At 37.8% G+C, this 19,202-nt stretch overlaps 1 protein-coding gene across 2 annotated transcripts; it reads right to left on the bottom strand.

The window, feature by feature from the left end:
• Nucleotides 1-38: 38 nt before the first annotated feature.
• slc2a12 (solute carrier family 2 member 12) lies at nt 39-16,768 on the bottom strand. Of its 2 annotated transcripts, none has more exons than XM_017707228.1 (6): nt 16,501-16,768; nt 13,414-13,540; nt 7,927-9,330; nt 5,474-5,596; nt 1,476-1,608; nt 39-530 (listed from the first exon to the last, which is right to left on the bottom strand). In XM_017707228.1, exons 2-6 carry the CDS (start codon nt 13,523-13,525, stop codon nt 437-439), a joined length of 1,866 nt encoding a protein of 621 aa, XP_017562717.1. In that variant the 5' UTR covers nt 13,526-13,540; nt 16,501-16,768; the 3' UTR covers nt 39-436. The 2 variants fall into 2 exon arrangements, with proteins under 2 accessions (XP_017562717.1, XP_017562724.1); XM_017707235.1 differs by having other exon boundaries at nt 13,414-13,537.
• Nucleotides 16,769-19,202: the final 2,434 nt, after the last annotated feature.

Here is a 19,202-nt window from a genome sequence, read left to right as displayed (position 1 = left end):
GCATGACCATCCATATACAAACAACTCATAACACATGCTGAGGGAAATGTATGAATCTATTGAAATAATCTTAAAACAAAATCACAAAAAGTCTTATTTTCAAGGCTTTACAGTTATTCCCATACCTGTATCCGTACCAAAACTACACTACATGTTTTTAAATCAGGTGCTTCAAAAAGATTAAGACAATAAACACTTGCATTTTAAACTCCTCTATGTGCTGTGACACAGTGTCAGAAACAGCTAATTCTTAACATTACATCAGTAGCCATTTCACGGACTGTATTCTAGGGTAGCATATTGTGCTCAGAGCAGTCTTGTAAGCAACCACTCTCCTATCTTCTAATAATCAGATCAGCCATTCTTCCATCACTGCTCCATCAAACTCCTGGGTTCATTTCATTAATGTATCATTCTCTCTCTCCTGAGTGCAGATTCAGACCGTAGCTAGGGATTTTTCCTCCAGCGGTAGGTCACTTTTGGGCTTCTTTCGCCATGCGTGGCACAAAAGAGTGCTGTCAAGGTGGTTCCTGCAAAACAAGTCAGGTCAGGTCAGTAAGTGTTTTCATGTGAAATGATTCACTGTAGAAAAATGTACTGTCTATTTACAATGGTGGTGATAGGAACCAGAGGTCACAATAATTTCAATGCAAATATAGCCTTTTGTTTACTATGCAAAATGTCCAGTGGACCTACACGTATTTTCAGAGTTTTTGTAATGTTGATCATGGTAAATCCGAAAATAAATCTGTCTTCTTTGGGGACTACATTTCCTTATAACATGCTGAATTTACTCTCTGCTAAGTACATTTTAGGCCTAAACATTAACAGGAACTCCTTTGGGACATCTAAGATTCACAGCACACAATAAAAAATGTGCAATTTGCATGTGCATACTTCTATACTGTAGCCTTCTTAGATATTAGTATTGCCAAAGCCAGTACTGTGCTAACAATTAACAAATAGTATCTTGTATAATACTACTACTACTATTACTATTACTACTAATAATAACAAGAATAAATATATGTAGTCATACGCAAAAATGAAAATAAATTAGCACCTTCTCTGCAGAGAATACACCTCTGCATGTTTTACTGAACAACTGCTATTCAGAGTTGTTGAATTTAGAATTGGGAGGGAATAAAGCATAAAATATGACCTGTGCCAAAGTTATGGCACATTTTACATGTTATGGCACTCCCATTAGAGGATGTGTTAACTTAGAAAATCAACAACACCAATAAAACCTAAATAACTCAAATAAATAAACAAAATCTCTGACAAATGTTTCCAACACCTTGTTGAAAGTATGCCACGAAGATTTACAGCAGTTCTGAAGGCAAAAGGGGGTCCAAGGTATATCTAATAAAGTGGCCGGTGAGTGTGTGTGTGTGTATATATAAAAATGTATATATATATATATATATATATATATATATAAAATGTGTGTGTGTGTGTGTGTGTGTCCTCACTTCATGGCAAGCTCTTTGGAGATCTGCTCCAGCGATCGTCCCTTCGTTTCCGGCACAAACACCATCACAAACATCAGCAGCACAAAGCTCATAGCAGCGTATATGAAGATCACACTGGGCAGGCCAATCCTCTCTGCAACCACACAACAAGCTTACTAACCTCCACAGTATGTCATAGAGCAACCACTATACCACAAAATGCAGCTTATGTTGAAGTTAAATCTATCTTAGAGGTTTAATATCCATCCATCCATCCATTTTCTAAGCCGCTTCTCCGTCAGGGGGGATGCTGGAGCCTATCCCAGCAGTCTTCGGGCGGAAGGCAGGATACACCCTGGACAGGTCGCCAGTCAATTTAATATTGTCTAAAAATATTCTATATAAATATGTTTAAAAAACAATAAAAATGAACTAATGTACAGATAAAAAGTATGCTTAAAGATGGCTACTACTGTATGGATAGATGACAGTATGCCTGATCTCCATCTGGAAAACACATAATGTAATTTGAGATATTCAACAACTTGACATGGTTTGAGAAAAGACTGTGATGATTTACACAGGCAGTTAGCATGATGCTAATTTCTGAGGTATAAGCTTCCACGAAGCTTGTTAGCTTCATTAGTCTCATAGCTCTAGTGCGAATCTAAGGAAGAAAACTGCAGGCACCAAACATTCTGTACAGTCATGTCATTTTCTAAGTGAAAATAATTTCACTAATTTTCACTAATTTCAGCTGCAAGTACATTCATATAGAACATTATGGGGAAAAAACAATACATCAGTACAATAAATAAAAACTTTGCATGCAACTGTAAACTGTATGATCAACTACATTTGAGTATTTTTCGCTGGACTATCACTTTAAAATATTAGCTTAAAGCACAAAAAGAACTGTTTAGTAATTTGCCACCTGTATCTTCATATATTTTGTGGAAAAAATATTGAATCTTCATAGCCTTACCTCTCCCATTCATGAACCTTTGGCTTTTAGGTTCATTTTCATTAGCCAAGTCACTTTGCATGCATTCACTGTGTACAGACTCATTTTAATGACAGGTTTAACTGTCTAATGTAAGGCGCTGGATGCCTGATGGGTAGGCTGAGTCAGAGCTTCTTTCAAGTCTTCAGATCAACTGTTTCACTTACACAAGCACATCTAGTGACCTGTGTTCTGACAGGAGTGGAGTGTGGATAGCTCTCTGTGTTATCCGTGTAGATAATGCTCAGATAGAAGCGCTATAGCTGGCAGTTGTTGGTATTTATATCCTTTACCCAACATTATCACCTCAAACCCAAACTTAAAAAGTACTTATTTCAATTAAATATACTTCATATAATATACTAAATATACTAAAGGTCCTTCAAGGGTTTTTTTATTTTTGCATAGGCAATAAACTATGAGTTCTATATAGAACCATTTCATGCTTAAATGATACTTTGAATGGTGAATGATTTCTCAGACAGATGGACAATGTGAGGCATATGGTTCTATATAGATTCATCGTTCAGGTATAGTACCAAAAAGGGTTATTATATTGTGACAAGCTGGACATCATAACAATAGCAGAACCCTATTTGTTGCTATATAGAACCATTTACAAAAAAAATTATTTAAAAAATATACAACACATTCTTCATCCATCTGAGGAATCATTTCACTATGCAAAGAGCCATTTAAGCATGAAATGGTTCTATACAGAACTTATGGTACACTTGAAGAACCATCTTTTTCTGTGTACAATAACCCAAGACATGTATGAACATTTTTACTGAGAGCTGTTATCAGCAGCCTTCTTTATTATCATTAAGCAGTAGGTTAATAACACATGGGTGAGCCATTAACCTTCTGGCTTGCAAGGACTATTATGAAAAGGATTATCTAATGAAAGTCATTGCTTAAGATATTACATAACATCCCACCATAAATCTCCAATAATATCCTCAAAAACATCTGAAAACCTCTCAAAGACCACATGATATTCACTTGCTTATTACTGACACTGGTTGATTTTTAATTATTTAAGTTATGGAATTCCGGTCATCCATCATTTCTAAAAACAAAACAAAAAACTGAGCTAATTATTAATTATTGAGGTCAATAATTGTGGATCGCACAAATAATAAGAAGAAAGCTTTGTCAATCCAGATGTTTATAACTTGATCAAGAAAATCAATGAATGTTATTCATTCAGTGATTATCCAATAATTACAATATTCAATTAAAAGAAAAAAAGGTTTTGTTATTATATAGTAAATACCAACATACAGCTCCCTCACCCCATCTCTATGATTTTGCTGTTTATCAGTAAGAAGATTGAGCCTGCTTGATAGAAAGTCATTTGGTGGATCCATGTTAGGGGTATCATAACATATAATACAATAATAAAACTATCGGTTACATTTTACTGTTTGATAAACTGACACAAATTAGTTGAAAGCTTGCATGATGCCAATGCATATTTTAAATTCTGCTGGTCTGTCTAACAGTAAGAAACCTAAGGGACACATCCATTAAATGCATTATATGCAGAATGTTTGTATGTCTTTTTAAATGAAGGCTTCTTAGTTTTTCTTATCTGATGAGCATTTTAGAATCTTTTGGTATGTATGGCTTTTTATTATTAAGCCTGCTTAGTCTTTAAAAGAAAGAAATGTTTTATGTTTATGTATTTGGCAGACACCATGTCCACAATTAATTGTGTTGCAGAGCTATAAAACAGCAAGGTTAGGAGAAGAGACTCACCAATAATGCTTTTTCTCTTCTGATTCTGATACTTAACCTGACTGATATGGAGTACCACTAGTAACTCTAAATTAACTAGCTTATAAGTTCTGACATTTATACAATTCCACTTCTCAGATATTTAGACCATTTTAGATGCTTAAAAATATTTTTTATTATATATCATTAGTATTTATTACTAAATAATTAGTAATAAGAACTATATTAACAGCTGAAGTTTTTTGTGTAAAATAGTTAAAAACAGAACTGGACAACATTTAGATAAACCTGTTGTGTAAGCATACAGCTTCTCATAGCAATGCTAAATGATTTGTGATTTGTCTCATTTGTGCTTCCTGTTCATTCACACTTACATCTCAGACTCTGCTGGAGGTCAGGCAACATTACAGTCATTAAAGCTGTCAGTAGCAGCTATTTTCAGCAGATTTCTCACCTTAATGAAAACAATAGCCTGTTAGTCCATGCTGCTGTCTGATGCAGTCAAATGATGGTGGCACATCGCAGACAAGGCTTGCGCGCACATTAGCAGGCTGATATGCTAAAGGCAAAAAGCAAGACTAAAGACTATCATTACCCCAAGATACCAGCAGTTCCTTTCTTAAGTCTTTCTAACATTCACTCCCTCAAAAACACCCTGGACTATCATTAACTCAGACTGTAACTGACTACACAGTAAGAAGTAAAGGGATACTGAAAGAAGCCTGACTCAGCCTTTCAGATAAAGAGCTACCATTAGCATGTTTTGCACTGTTTATACTTTGCATTATCTGGCTTACTTGCAACATACCACTGAAACTAATAGCTTATGAAGAATTTCAACTGGTATATCACCATTGCATTTTTATGAAATACTGTCAGTAAAACCTGTTAACCCACACTGCCAATGTGTTGCTAAGTTCTGTCTACTGGCATGCATGTAAGCATCACTCAGTAGTGGGTGTGTGTATAAGAAATTACTTTGTGGTATCGGTATTCTAATCGCTCATACCAATACTGTGTTTTAGTGCCAGTATCAGCATCAGCTAATACTGATATGGCATTGGTGCTACCCTAGTTAGGACACTTAGCGTTAGCATGCTGTTCCTGTCTGAGCAAGGAACTGAACCCTGTTCTGCTGCATGGAGGGGAGCAGGCTTACTCATTAGTCTACACCAACTGCTATAAAATGTATTAATCACCAAACAGAAGATTATACCTTTACTTATATAATCAGAAGTCACAGCCCTAATACAAACTGGTGAATGTCTCTTACCTGTGAGTGTAAGGAAGGTCATTGATATGAGCAGGTTCATGGCCCAGTTAAAGGCTGACACCACAGACACAGCTTTTCCTCTGATCCCAGTGGGAAAAATTTCACTCAAAACCACATAGACCACTGCAAACAAACACACACAGACAGAGTGATTACATAATAGAGTGACAATATAAATAACTTGATGTTTGTATTGCAGTTAAGCTTCTGAAACCTTAACCTTGCTATAGACAGATACTGTTGTAGATTGAGAGTACATTTTTTAACCATACATTTTAAGTGTCCTTAATGTCCTCATGGCATTAGGATGGATGCTAGTAAGTCACATTTTGTGTCTTTGCTAAAACTATGCCTAACCCTGTTACTTTCAACCCTGTTACTCCTTTAAGCCACTGTCAGCTCAGAAACCTGGTAAAAACAGAGATGGGATAACACGTTTTTGAAAGGTTTAATGCATGTTTTCTTTGATTCAAAGTTGAACAATTATAATATTTTGTGTTTTAAGGGCTAAATGGTGCCTCAATCATGGAATCATTTTGCTTTGTAGCTTGCAGATGATGTGTTTCTGTACATGTACATGAATAACGGCATTTACATGAGCCAGCATACAGCAACGTAACTCATGTTGGTAAAAAAATGATGCAAGCCCATTTTGAATCACATCACATCAAGGATTCACTGATTTGTTGTAAGTTTCAATAATATGGAATATAATATTTTCCAGTAATCTGGAATTCTATCCATAATGTGCATCTTATTGCTGCTATGTGACCTGCTATCTTCTCATTGTGGACATATTCAAATGGTAAAATACACAAGCAGTTTTGTTAACAGGGTGTTACAGCTGCTCAGCAAAGGCAGGCTGACTTAACTGTGCTGTGTAAAGGCTATATTTAAGAAAGGTAACATTAATTGGAATGTTACAAGAAACTACTAAAAAATGGAGGAACATGCTGCTACATGGGTTATCATTATGTCATTTAGGTTTATGTTAAACACACTGATCACTAAAGTCCCCTTGCTTCCTGTGAGTGCTTCAGAACAGCCTAGTCCTTTTAAGAAAGTTCATTTCACTTCTCAGGTCACTATCTGAATATGCGAAGCCCATCACATACTAGGAATTGCTGGGAAACGGATATCAGGGTGGAAAAAACTCCATTAAGGAGGGACTCAAAATACCCTAAAACAGTCCTAAAGATGGGTTAATTATGGTAGTGTGATGTGTAGTAAACAGTAATCATGCATTAAAAGTGTTGCTTTATTCAGGGAGATTTTTAAGGACTAATGATTACGTAAATTACACTGACTGGGCTAAGACTGTCAGCTAATGCCTTAATGCCTTAATAATAGGGCTCCACAATGTGGACAAAATACCAGGCTGCAACTGTATTGCTACACTTAAAAAAAAGAAGCCTCTTCATAGGTTCTGTAGTAAAGACATAGGTTCTATACACAACAATGAACTCTGAAAGATCCATTTGCATGCTTTGCATGTTCTTTGCATCATTAAATGGTTCCTCAGACTGATGGAAAATGTGTTGTATGTATATATACATATAATGTTATAATATAATTATTAAAAGAATTATACATAGCATGAAAATGGTACTGCTGTTGTTATGATGTCAAGGTTGTAACAACAGAATAACCCTTTCTGGTGATATATAGGACCCCTTTTAAAACATTCTATACAGAACCAATCTGATGAATTCAGCAATCTGATTAACTATTTCACCCTGCAAAGATCCATTTAAGCATGCAAATGATTCTTTGAGTGTCCACGGATCGAGATAGAACCTTTGTTTTTATTAAAGAACCCTTGAAGAACCATCTTTTTTGAGCGTGTACATACTGCAACCACAATATGCTTTGCAGCATATCAAAGTCACACTGGTAACGCCTTGTGGGTTCACAGGAGTTTTGTCAAAAATTTGTCGGATCATGTAAAAGCCTCAAGCTAGAGATGCAGCATTTCTGACATTTTCTGTTCTGATCTGGATTTTGATGCTTGAACTCAGGGTAATGGACACAGTGTACCAGTCCAATAACTTTGCCCTCTTCACTTTAAAATGTGTATATCTATTATAATGTGCTGTTACAATTCAAGAGTTAATTCCAAAACATGACATATAAATTTATATTGTAAGAAATTTTGATAATATTCTTTGGTAATATTAATCTAATTTATTTTAAGGATAATTGATTAAATGGTCAATGTACACACTTAAAAATTATGGAAATGAAAGGGTTCTTCAGATTGATGGAGAATGCGCTATAGATGGTCCTGTATAGAACCTTTGTAAAAAGGGTTCTATATATCACCAAAAAGGGTTCTTCTATTGCAACATGCTTGACATTAAATAAGTAAAAAAATAGCAGAACTCTTTCTGGTGCATTAATAATGTTGTATGAATGTGCTGTGATAGGGTATATATCACAGCAGTGACTCTTACTTGGTCCCAGGCTGAATGAGAAACCGGCCACATATATTAGCAGACTGACCAGAGAGATCCATTTCAGTGAAGGAGACACCTCACTCATGGACATGGATTCTAGTGCAATTTCAGCTCTCTTTCTCCCGGAGTCCTGTGCTGGTATCCCAGAGTTCCTCACTACTACACTATGGTCCTCTGTTGAGTTTAAATCCTGGTGCACCTGAGTGTCGTTAAATGAGCGTAAAATGGCAGGGCTTATTCTATAGTGCGTATTATTCAGTTTGGACCGAAAGTGGGCATTATACAAGCCCTGAAGCAGGTGTGTGTGAAAGTCACTGTCATACCCCCTCCCCTCTGGGGTGTGGTTGAGAAGAACAGGGCTTTGGCACAAGCTGGAGACGTGGGTTTGACTCTGCAAGGTAACTGCTCCTAGCGTTGCAGTAGACAACGTCATGACAACAGCCCCCAAGCACAGGAAGGCTTTGGGCCCAACTCGGTCCACTAACAGGATCGCAGGAATGGTCCCACCAACTTTAACCAAACCCAACCCAGTGGAGGCCAGCGTAGCTGCCTCGTTGCTATGAAAACCCACACTGCGGAGGACAGTGGAGGCGTAGGCTAGCAAGTTGGGCTGTCCTGTCGCCTGCTGCAAAAACACCAAAGCCAAGCCCACAAACAACCTCCTGCGCATGTTGTCCTGCGAACGAAAGAGGTCCAGAAATCGCTGCTGATTTTCAGCCCCCAGTGCGACCCTTATGGTCCGAAGTTCTTCCTCTACAGCATCTGGGCTGGCAGCACCCCGCAAGCGGGCCAACGTGGCCCAAGCCTCCTTCTCCCTCCTGTGGGCGAGTAGAAAACGGGGGCTCTGGGGAAGCAGGGGCATCACACAGACCTGAAGGAATGCAGGTAGAAGTACAGCGGTCAAGGTGAACCTCCAGCCACCCTCTACACTTGCGAATGCCCAGCTCAGCCCGAACCCCAGCAGCACTCCCAGGACCACCATCAGCTCATAAACACACACACAACGACCCCGCCAGGTTGCGGGTGCCACCTCTGCCACATACAGACACGAGGCAGTGCCTGAGAGAGCCACTGCCATGCCCACGAACGTCCGTCCCAACAGCAGTGCCCAGAAGGATGGTACACACACGCTCAGCAGTGTCCCACATGCGCACAGAACTGCCGTCAGGATGATGGAGAAACGGCGGCCATAACGGTCCACGATGGAGCCACCCACCATGGAGAGAAGGAATGCTCCAAGCAGCAGAGCCCCAACAACCTGCTCCTGCTGTGGGCATGAGAGGGCCAGAACCTCCCTAAGCTGCAGCAGAGCTCCAGAGATCAGACCCAGCTCATAGCCCAGCATCAGGCCGCTGAGAGATGCAATGGACACGGCACACAGCACCAGCAATGCACCACAACCTGGAGAGAGAGAGAGAGAGAGAGAGAGAGAGAGAGAGAGAGAGAGAGAGAGAGAGAGAGAGAGAGAGAGAGAGAGAGAGAGAGAGAGAGAGAGAGAGAGAGAGAGAGATAGATAGATAGATAGATAGATAGATAGATAGATAGATATATAGAGAAAGAGAGAGAAAGAGAGAGAGAGTAAAGTAAATGTAACATTTACTATAAAGTCACAAAACAAAGACTATCCCTGAAGAATGAATCTTAACACTGTGTGTGCTTGAGAACCTTCATCAAGTCCAGACTTCAGGTTCTCAATCTCATAATAACATAACTGACATATGATTTTCATAATAGTAAATGAATAGTTTATAGTAGTTACTGAATAATACACTTTGATAACTGAAAAATAAGCTTAGACATCCAGCTACCTCAAAAACGCACGGTGATGATCTAAAGCACACATCCTCGCTGAAAGAACAGATGACAGATAAATATCCAAGAAAACATTTAGTATTTTTTTGTTTTCCCAGTTCTTCTCCAATGTATATAGAACCAATCAGTTCTCTTTCCTGACATGTCAGCACTACTAATGATGGCTCTACAACCATCTCTTTAACCCCTGACATGGCAGCTTCGTCTGGCAAGTCCAAAGTTTTATTACACACTTCTATAACCTAAGAATAGCTCAGACAGTTTGCATTTAAGCCCCTGTAGTTACTGAATAATAAGCCTCAGTATGTAATAAGCCTGGGATTTAAACCACCCACTGAAAAATGTGATGCTTTGAATATACTATAAAATTATTGGCAAAAGTAAACTGAGAAACTCAGCAGGATCCCACATGCGCACAGCACTGTAACATACTTTATTCATGTGGAAAATATACAGTCTACATATATGAATCAAATAAACTGAATGCATCATATTTGTCAGTGCAGGAATCTTATTGGCGTGAACATTCACAGTAAGGTGAGGGTCCATACTTGATTTCTATGCTGAATATTCTTAGTCTGTTCACTGTAAGGCATGTGGCTGGTTGAAATGTGAACTGCCCTCAGGCAGAGCTCACTCATTCAGCTCTTTTCATGGGGTGATGACATGCCTGTTAATAACTGTATGCTTATACATAGCAAAACTATGCTTGCTTCATGTATGTAATTTCCAGTCAAAACAGAAAATATAAAGTAAAAGTTATTTAGGATACAAGGCATTTCTGAAGAGACTAAAAATAAAATCAACCACCTGCAAGGGAGGGGAAACTCAAAGGACGTAAGTGGAAAAACAGGAGTTTCCAAAGCTGGATATAAAGAGGGACTATTAGCAACCACCTGCAAGACCTGAGAGTAGGAGTCAACTGATTATTGGCCCAGCTGATAATCAGAGTCTAGATTTAGCATTTTTGTTATTTATGCACATATCTGACGCAACTCAGACAAACAAAAACAAACCTTTGTATTCTCAATGTTCCACCCACAGCATTACTAGATTGCATTACTTCTTTAGTCTGTCTCTGTCCTGCCTGTTGTGCTCCTAATTTGGTAGAAATGTGTCAAATAAATCTAATCAAACTTCAAGGAGGTCTCTGAAAATGGACTGTAATAAAAGCAACAAGTGGTTCCAAAAAGTACTAAATTATTTGAGATTGCTTCATATATAATATAATTATATGTCTGTATAATTTTCTGACATTAAAAAATAATAAATAACATGTACTGAATAGCCTTTCTTACTGGAAATCTGACACAGCACTGTATTTTTGTGTGTTTGTGGGTATGTGTGTTATGCTATGTTGTTATCATATAGTAACCTAGCCTTCACCCTCAGCACTCTGGAATTGATAATGCAATCATGTTAGACAATAATGATTATGCAATAAAACTGATGGTGAATATTGATTTGGGATATAATAAATTAATTATATAATGATTATAATTATCAATTACTGGTGAAGGAGCAATGAAGTGTCTCACACAAAACTCAGTGACATGTGACAAGTATGTGCTGTGATTTGCTGGCAGCTGAAACATGCCTGTACAAAAACAAGGCCAGAGTCTTTTGTCTTGTTTTAGGTGTGTTTCAAACTGACAGATGTTTTCAGTGTCAGTTTCTTGTAGTTTTGCTTTCTTTGATTCTAACTTACATTGCATGTTTTGATCTCATTCTTCATCAAATGACACAAAACCTCAACAACTAAATATACTGTAATATCAAATATTTCAGTATTTAGTTTATCCAGTCTTTTGCCTTTATTACAACTATTCTTTTTAGGAGTCTTTTTAGTTTTTTTGAGGAAATCTGCAGGGATTTTCTTCCACATGATCAAAGTTCAGTCTTAGAAGTTGGTTGAATTCTTTGCTTCTCATGATCGAAGTTATCTTTTAAAAACGTTTTTGAGCTCCAGTTTCGTCTGTTTTTCACTCATTTTCCTTTGACTTTCCTCCTTCTTATGTGAGTGGATTGTCATTTCTAATTTAGTTAGAAATGCCTCTTGAAAAATTAATTACTTGTACCTAATGATGGTTTTGACAGAAAATGAAATGAATGCAGGTCTCTGATTTTTGCAAAATACTGTATATTAATGTAGTAAGAACTGTCGACTGTCATTTCTTAATTTGTAATGTCTGACAATAATCAAATGACTATTAAAATACCACCGTAGCCCTGTGCAGCAAGGGTTTAAATCATACTCACAAAGAGCATTCCTGACACATGATCTCTGAACCAAAGCATCTGATTTTCCATTCACAGCCACAAGATCCAGGGGTACAGTTCAGAAATCCGTGTGTTTCATAACAGTACATCAGGAGTAAATCATTCATGTAGAAATATTTTCATTAGAGACCTGCATATGAGATGGCTAAAATTGACCAAAAATGCATTACATCAACATAATTCTATATTTCAGTTCACGTACTTTTGGTAGTTATTCAGTGCATTACTGTCCACCAGTTAAGTATTTTCATAAATATAAGGATCCATGCAATCCACCCATGTAATCCACCAAATAGTAGCAAGGGGACACCACTGAATGTAGTAATCATTGGGGTTTATATCTATAGACCACTAGCTCTCAGTTAAGCCCACACATTGTTTTTTTAATAATTCAGCTAGACTAAAGAAGGGAAACGATTAAATTAGAACTAGAAAAAAAAAACAAGTGCATCTCACAGCAGCTGGTGCAATAAACAGAAAAACAAACAAAAATAAAGTTGTTTGCCTAGTATTTTCTGTGTAATATATCTAGGTACCATAAACTTCAATCTTTCATTAGTGGCCATAAAATAGCTATACGAGTTATATATCTGACTATTTTTACTGCTTATAAAGGAAGGTTATTAAATGGCATATGATATAGAAGATTGCAGAAGGAAGGGGAGAGTAAAACCACAGTGAGTAAAACAGAAAGCAAAAGGGAAAAACCTTCTTTAATGTAAGTTAATGTAAAACGATTTTATATCAAGTAATTTTGGAACATTTTTATTGGTCTATTCATCATGAAATTTTCACACATTGTAAAGTGTAGCTGATTTTTTTTAATTATGACCACTTTTTGTAGTGTAACGTGCAGTAAGGTTGTAGAAACTGAAGAGTCTACATTTGGGAACACTGATTATTACAGGCAGAAAATGCAACTAACTTCCAAGACTGAACTTTGGAGGTGTAGAAAAATATCCCTGCAGATTTCTTTGAAAATGTTAAAGAAATCTCCTGAAAAGAATGAAAGCTGAAAAAAGGGTGAATGCCTAAATATTTCTACTTCTGTGAATTATGTAAGCACACATGGCTTAATATTTATTGTTTGCATGTTTTGGTAAAGAATGTAGTTGGCTTTTTTTCTGGAATATCACATTTATATGAATCAAAATGTGATAATTTTGGGTTGGATTTACACAGTTCACAGCTGCACACAGGCAGAGCCATAAAATTTGCCATACCAGATCAGCCGCTTCTATAGCAAAATCACACGAATAGCTGCCAAGCAAGACTGCAAAAATGACCTCTAGTTAAACCTTTCATGTGGTGTGGAGTGGTGGAATGGTAATCTCAGACCCTCAAGAGGCCAGAGGGCAACATCTACCTGCCAGTGCGTGAGACGGAGTGTACCTGAGTGTGCAGGTGTGTTTTTCTCAGGCTGCGTGTGCACATCCTGATTCTGCAGTGCAGACTTGATCTGGGGGTCAGAGGTCATTCTGTCAGTCTCTCCCATAGTGTCCATTCTCTCCCAGACCTGCTGCAGGTACAGAGGGGGAAAAACCCAGAGAACAGTCAGATGCTGCAGTGGAAAAGGGATGCTCTGATGTCACACTTGTCTATTGTTATGAATTATTAACAACATTTTGCATAATACTGACATTTGGCTTATGTTCAGAAGCAGCTTGTTCTTAAAGTTCCACCCACTGAAGCAAACAGAAATACACCAATGCCTTGGACCTGAGTGTGTTTTTCCTCAGGCTGCGTGTGCACATCCTGATTCTGCAGTGCAGACTTGACCTGCTTGTTTGGTTAGTTTAAAGGGCTCATCTCATTAAAAAAACCAAACATTTCTCACCTTTTCTTTTATAAATCAAAGAACTTGATGTTGCATGCTAACATTACCAAAGATCCCAAACAAACAGCCCAAACAAACAGCCCATTTTGAATATAATTTTTTTGTGATGTCACTAAACCAATATGTTTACATATGTGTGCCTTTTCAGCCTAGAGCAGTTTAGCACGTTCTTTTTATGCTAATGTGTTAAGAAGTGTTTCAGCCCAGAATGCTTTTTTTAAAATGAGGCATAGTACAGGCTAGGCCAGGGGTTTTACTGGCCTGTTGTGGCTCCACAGCAGAATTAGATTTTTAGGAAAAAAATAAAATAATCCTCCTTTGCAGTAAAATAAAGCTCTGCAATAAATGGTCCTTAAACGTTGGAATTAACTGTAACTGTTAATTCACCTTTTAACCCTGAAGATTGTCATGCAGACTGCTGGTCACCATAGCAATGCAGGCAGCAGTCTCTGAGATTAAAGACAAATATTGATCATTTGGAGACAAACTGACTTATTTGCATCTATTAGCACTCCAGCTGGTCTCCAGATTAGTTTAATCTGTGATGAAAAACTAAACAGTAAAAAGTCGCGAAGCTGAAGTTAGTTTCTCGTTCAAATTCTCCTGTTCTGCCTTAAATGGCGCAGCAGTTACTTTCTGTTGCATGAAGTGCCATTTAAGGTGGAAGGGGAAAATTCAACCAAGAAGCTGGTGAATGAGAAGTTGACTTTAGCCTCGTAAAAAAAAGTTGAACGTTGAGAGACATTTTACAAGAAAATATTCTACTTTTCTCACAGAGATGTGAGAAAAGCAGCTGTAGCTGAGCTAAAACTTAAAGCAGAGCAAAGTAAGTCTATGTTTTCATTTATATTATATTTTGTAGCATATACTAGAGCATTAGCACATGCTGAGACATATTTCCAGCCAAGATGGTAAAATGGATATAAAATGTTGTGCCTCCCAAGGTTTGGGTTGCCGATCTAGGCAATCAGAATATTTATATATATATATTATAATATATATATATTATTTATATATATTATATAACTTGAATGGTTCTTTTTACCTCAACATTGATATGCAATACATTAAATGATGCCATTCCAGTCATTATCACATTGGCTACTTAAATACAACATAATGTCATATTTAAATACTCAGTTGTATTCAAGCACACACTTTAAAACCCATAGTGTTTTTTAAGGTCAACTTTTATAGTCTCCCCTACACTCCTAACAATAGGGGTGCCAGAATTAAAGCGTTCCCTGGAGCGATGCTATAGAGCAACAATAAAGAAATTTTAATTGGTTCTATAAAGAGCCACTTCTGTAAATAAGATGTGAGTGTCTGAAGTTTCTCTTTAAAGGATAAAGGAGAGTTCCACCAATGCTTCAAATCACTCAGACGTTAAACAAAGTCATTCAGGTTAGTCATTCTGAGTGGGTTGATGTGAAATGTCTCATTTTATAAATACTTACCGCTTTATTATTGTTCACAGTGGGAGAACCAGACATCTGAAACATTTAATATCTCTGTAATCTACCTCACGGAAACTATAACACAAATGATTATGAATACGGTTTATTTTTAATCCAAAAAAGTGAAGAGGTATGTATAGGGCTTTGTAAGGCAAAATAGTACCCAAAGAAGATTAACCACTATTTTACCATTATCAACAATTGCACATAAAAACTTAGAATACAGGTTACAGGTATAGGTTCACTGGTCATTTTGGACAGTAAATGAAATTGTTATATTGGCAGTGTAGACATTGTGACCCCAGGTTCCCATTACCACCACTGTAAAGAAATCAGAGTCTCTACACTCTCAGAAATAAAGATATGAAATTGGGGCAGTGCCCTTTTGTCACTGAGATGGTCCCCTCAAGGGTACATCTCAGCACCATTAATCAGGGAAAATACCTGTACCCTAATCCACTGAAATTATATTTTCTAATCTGTATTGGCTCCACACACCCCGTCTCGTCTCCAGGCTTTTTATTGTATTAATTTGGTTCAAAGCATTTTGGTCATAAAAGGTACAAATATATACTTTTCACCTGGGAAAAACTTATTTATGGTTCTCAAGCGGACCTTAAAACCACTGTTCTAAGGTACATTTTCATTGTTTGCACCTTGATGAATGAAAAATGTACCTGCACAGAACCTTTACTTCTAACAGTGTACAATGAAGCATTTCACATCAAACCACTGTGAATTAAATGTTTCTGTGCCAATCAAGATCTTTTCTGGAACTTCTATCTATCTATCTATCTATCTATCTATCTATCTATCTATCTATCTATCTATCTGTCTGTCTGTCTGTCTGTCTGTCTGTCACAGCACCACTCTTTCCCAACACAGTTCGCAGGAACATGTTTACTAGTAGGCAGCAGTCACTGGGAGAACACACAACAACAAAACTGTCCTCAAGGTCACTTCAGCTGAGCTTCTGACAGCCAAAAGGCAGCAGCCCAACAGACGTGCTGACCACAGGCCACCAGCTTTCAGCGCACCAGGCTGGTGTGAAAAGTCTGAATCACTTCTGAGTGTGTGTGCATGGGCATGCAGCTCCCCTCCAAGCCCACCCATGAAAGGAAGTCCCCCAAAATTCATGGAAAACTCGACCACCGGAAGTAAAGGCAGCAGCAGCGAAGCTCTTACCTGTCACCTGCGCGCGCGTTTGGGCCACTTTAACCCCCGGCTTTACGAGATCATGGCGGTGTTGGGAGCCTTTTCCTTCCCTCGCCGCCCTGGGCTGCAGCCACTTCACTTTTCCGCTCCTTCGTGCCTTGTTTTGGACCGCTGGCTCCCTCTAAGCCCCGCCCACTCCGACAGAAAGGGTGAAAAACAGGACAGCCCAAGTTAGCCAGCCAGCCAGCCGGCCGGCCATTCAAGGCTCCCTGCTTAGTACCAAAGTTTGACTCTCACTGCGCACAGCGATTAGGGGCAGGGCAGCTTTATTGGCTACTTATTCAGTTGTATTCATAATAATTATCCATTGCGCATGCGTTGGTGTTTACGGCTTGGCAGTGGAATGACCACTGGTCTGTGCTTTAAGGCTGTGGTGAAATAGACGCATTTGAGCGCGCGCGCGCTGGTGTTATGTAATATGTGTAGGTCTGCTTGTCAGTTCTGACTGCAATAAGGCTGCGCTCCAAAAAAAGCCCCCCGGCACACCGTGACCACCCTGATTCAGTGTCCAAATAAGCCAGAGAGAAGTGAAGGATCATTCTGTAACACGTGCTGATTAAAAACACAAACCTTTCGTGGAAAACCACACCCTGATTTACAAAAGGACTATTAATAGTCTGTCCTGAAGAAAGAGAGAGAGAGCGAGAGAGAGAGAGAGAGAGAGAGAGAGAGAGAGAGAGAGAGAGATGTTTAACTTCCTAGGTAGCAAGCATGCATTGATCCGCTGGCTTGATAACGTTGGCACCCCACTAAATGTTTATCCACCCTCGGACCACCCAGATCTTACCAGTTTTAACCTCCTCAATCAGATTTTAAATGCACATTGCCTTTCATTTTGGAACAAAAACTAAGACAAAATACTACAAACTTCAAAATGAATTAGGCCTACTATAAAATGTTTTTGTTGGAAATGTTATTACTGTCTCTGTGCTAGCTGTATAACTGGCTTTATTCATGACACTGCTGTTAAAATTCATTTACAAAACTAATTCACAAAAGATAGAAACGTAAGATAGAAATGATAGAAAAGTATGTAATTTGGACTGTCAGATGAAAATGAGTGGTTTTGTATAAAACTCTGCTTAACCACCAGTAGGCCGCCAAGAGTTTTGCTGTCAGCAGGCCAACAGTAGCCCACTCTCCTCTCACTATCTGGGTTATCTTACCAATATAACCCCTTAGCCAAGACACGTTAGGTGTCTGAACCCTGCTGAAGGCTGTGCTGGTCTAACATGCTTATACATTGCCAATTAGCATTAAACCTCAGTTAAGTAATCTCAAATTGATGACAAAAGGTTGATTATTAATAGGTTGTCCTGACAATATTAAACAAAACTGATTACTGATTACCACTGGCTAAACTGAGACAGAATGGACTGACCACTGATCCTTTTATCAGCAACACCTAATTGTTCATTTAGGCATAATTCAATTGTTATGATGCAAACAAAGTAATTCAGAGTGCTTTAATGTGAAATAGTACATTGTAGAGAAACACAGTGTATACTATACAGTGCTAATCATAGGAACCAAGGGTCACAATGCCTATAATACCATTATAATCATTTTAATTGGGCTCCTAAATGATTGGTGAACCAACACGTGTCTTATGAGTTTTTATTTGTAATGCTGATTAAATTAAAAAAGGTTTTTCTTTGAGGAGTAAAATCCAAGGGGTGGCCAGGGTTCTGGCTACCCCTGCAGTCTGAATGTAAAAATACATTTTAAGGCAAAATCTTCTCTCAGAATTATCATGAAGCAATGCCTCAGACATCAGGTGATGTTTTCGTAACCATTTCATCAAATAATAATATTCTATGATGGAGATTTTAGAGTCAATATACTCTTCAGATGTTTGGTTCTTATCACCACCACTGTGAAGAAATTTGATTTGTAAGTTCCTCTAGAATGGAGCATTTCACACCAAACGACTTTGTTTACACCTTAATGATTTGTCTTCCTCTGTGTCCTTATCCCTCTGCTGTCTATTTAAGAAATAGTAACATGAGAAATCAAAATGGACCAAATTTTACATTTTTACTGGTCACATTATTGAATTCCACATACAACACAAGAAAATATCAGTAGTCTGTCATACTGAACATCTGTAAATTAGTAACATCACTGACCATTACACCATTGACCAAATTGCTAAATTTTGAGCTTTTCTAAAAATGTAGTACACTTCTATTCTAGTTTCAAGGTGACTGGACGTAGAGGTTTCCAAATATTTGCTTTCATGTTGTTATTTTATTGAAATTGTTAAGGTTTGCGTAATGTTTTGTGGATGCACTGACAATGCACTGACAATTATATCACTGACTAAGTTACTAAATTCTGAGTTTTTCCTAAACACCTTCCACTACTACTTTAGTTTAGTATTTGCATTCATGTTGTTATTTTATTGAAGTTGTTAAAAATCATTTATGGTTTTTAGCTAACACCACTGACAGAATTCTGTGTGATACATGAAGGTGTCAGAAGTGTGGACAAATTTCAGGAATATCAGGAATATCAAAAGAGACTTCACTCACTGTGGACTTCTCTGAGTTTGTCTTTCTTCCTTGAAGATATCCACACAAGCAGTTATTCAAAATGAGTTTTAAAGAGATTTTATATTACTGTAACACCACTGACAAAAAACATAAAAAATTAAATTACATTTATATATT

This window comes from Pygocentrus nattereri, chromosome 9 (genome assembly GCF_015220715.1).
Source record: "Pygocentrus nattereri isolate fPygNat1 chromosome 9, fPygNat1.pri, whole genome shotgun sequence".
Lineage (NCBI taxonomy): Eukaryota > Metazoa > Chordata > Actinopteri > Characiformes > Serrasalmidae > Pygocentrus > Pygocentrus nattereri.
This window is presented reverse-complemented; position numbering and strand designations above follow the sequence as displayed.

Bases quoted from the DNA above. Each gene is read 5' to 3' on its own strand.
- slc2a12 (XM_017707228.1), bottom strand. From the start codon at position 13,525: ATGGACACTATGGGAGAGACTGACAGAATGACCTCTGACCCCCAGATC. The intron at 9,331-13,413 runs GTACACTCCGTC...CTCTCTCTCCAG, and splicing joins AAACACACCTGCACACTCAG to GTTGTGGTGCATTGCTGGTG. The intron at 531-1,475 runs GTGAGGACACAC...CTTGTTTTGCAG, and splicing joins TCCAAAGAGCTTGCCATGAA to GAACCACCTTGACAGCACTC.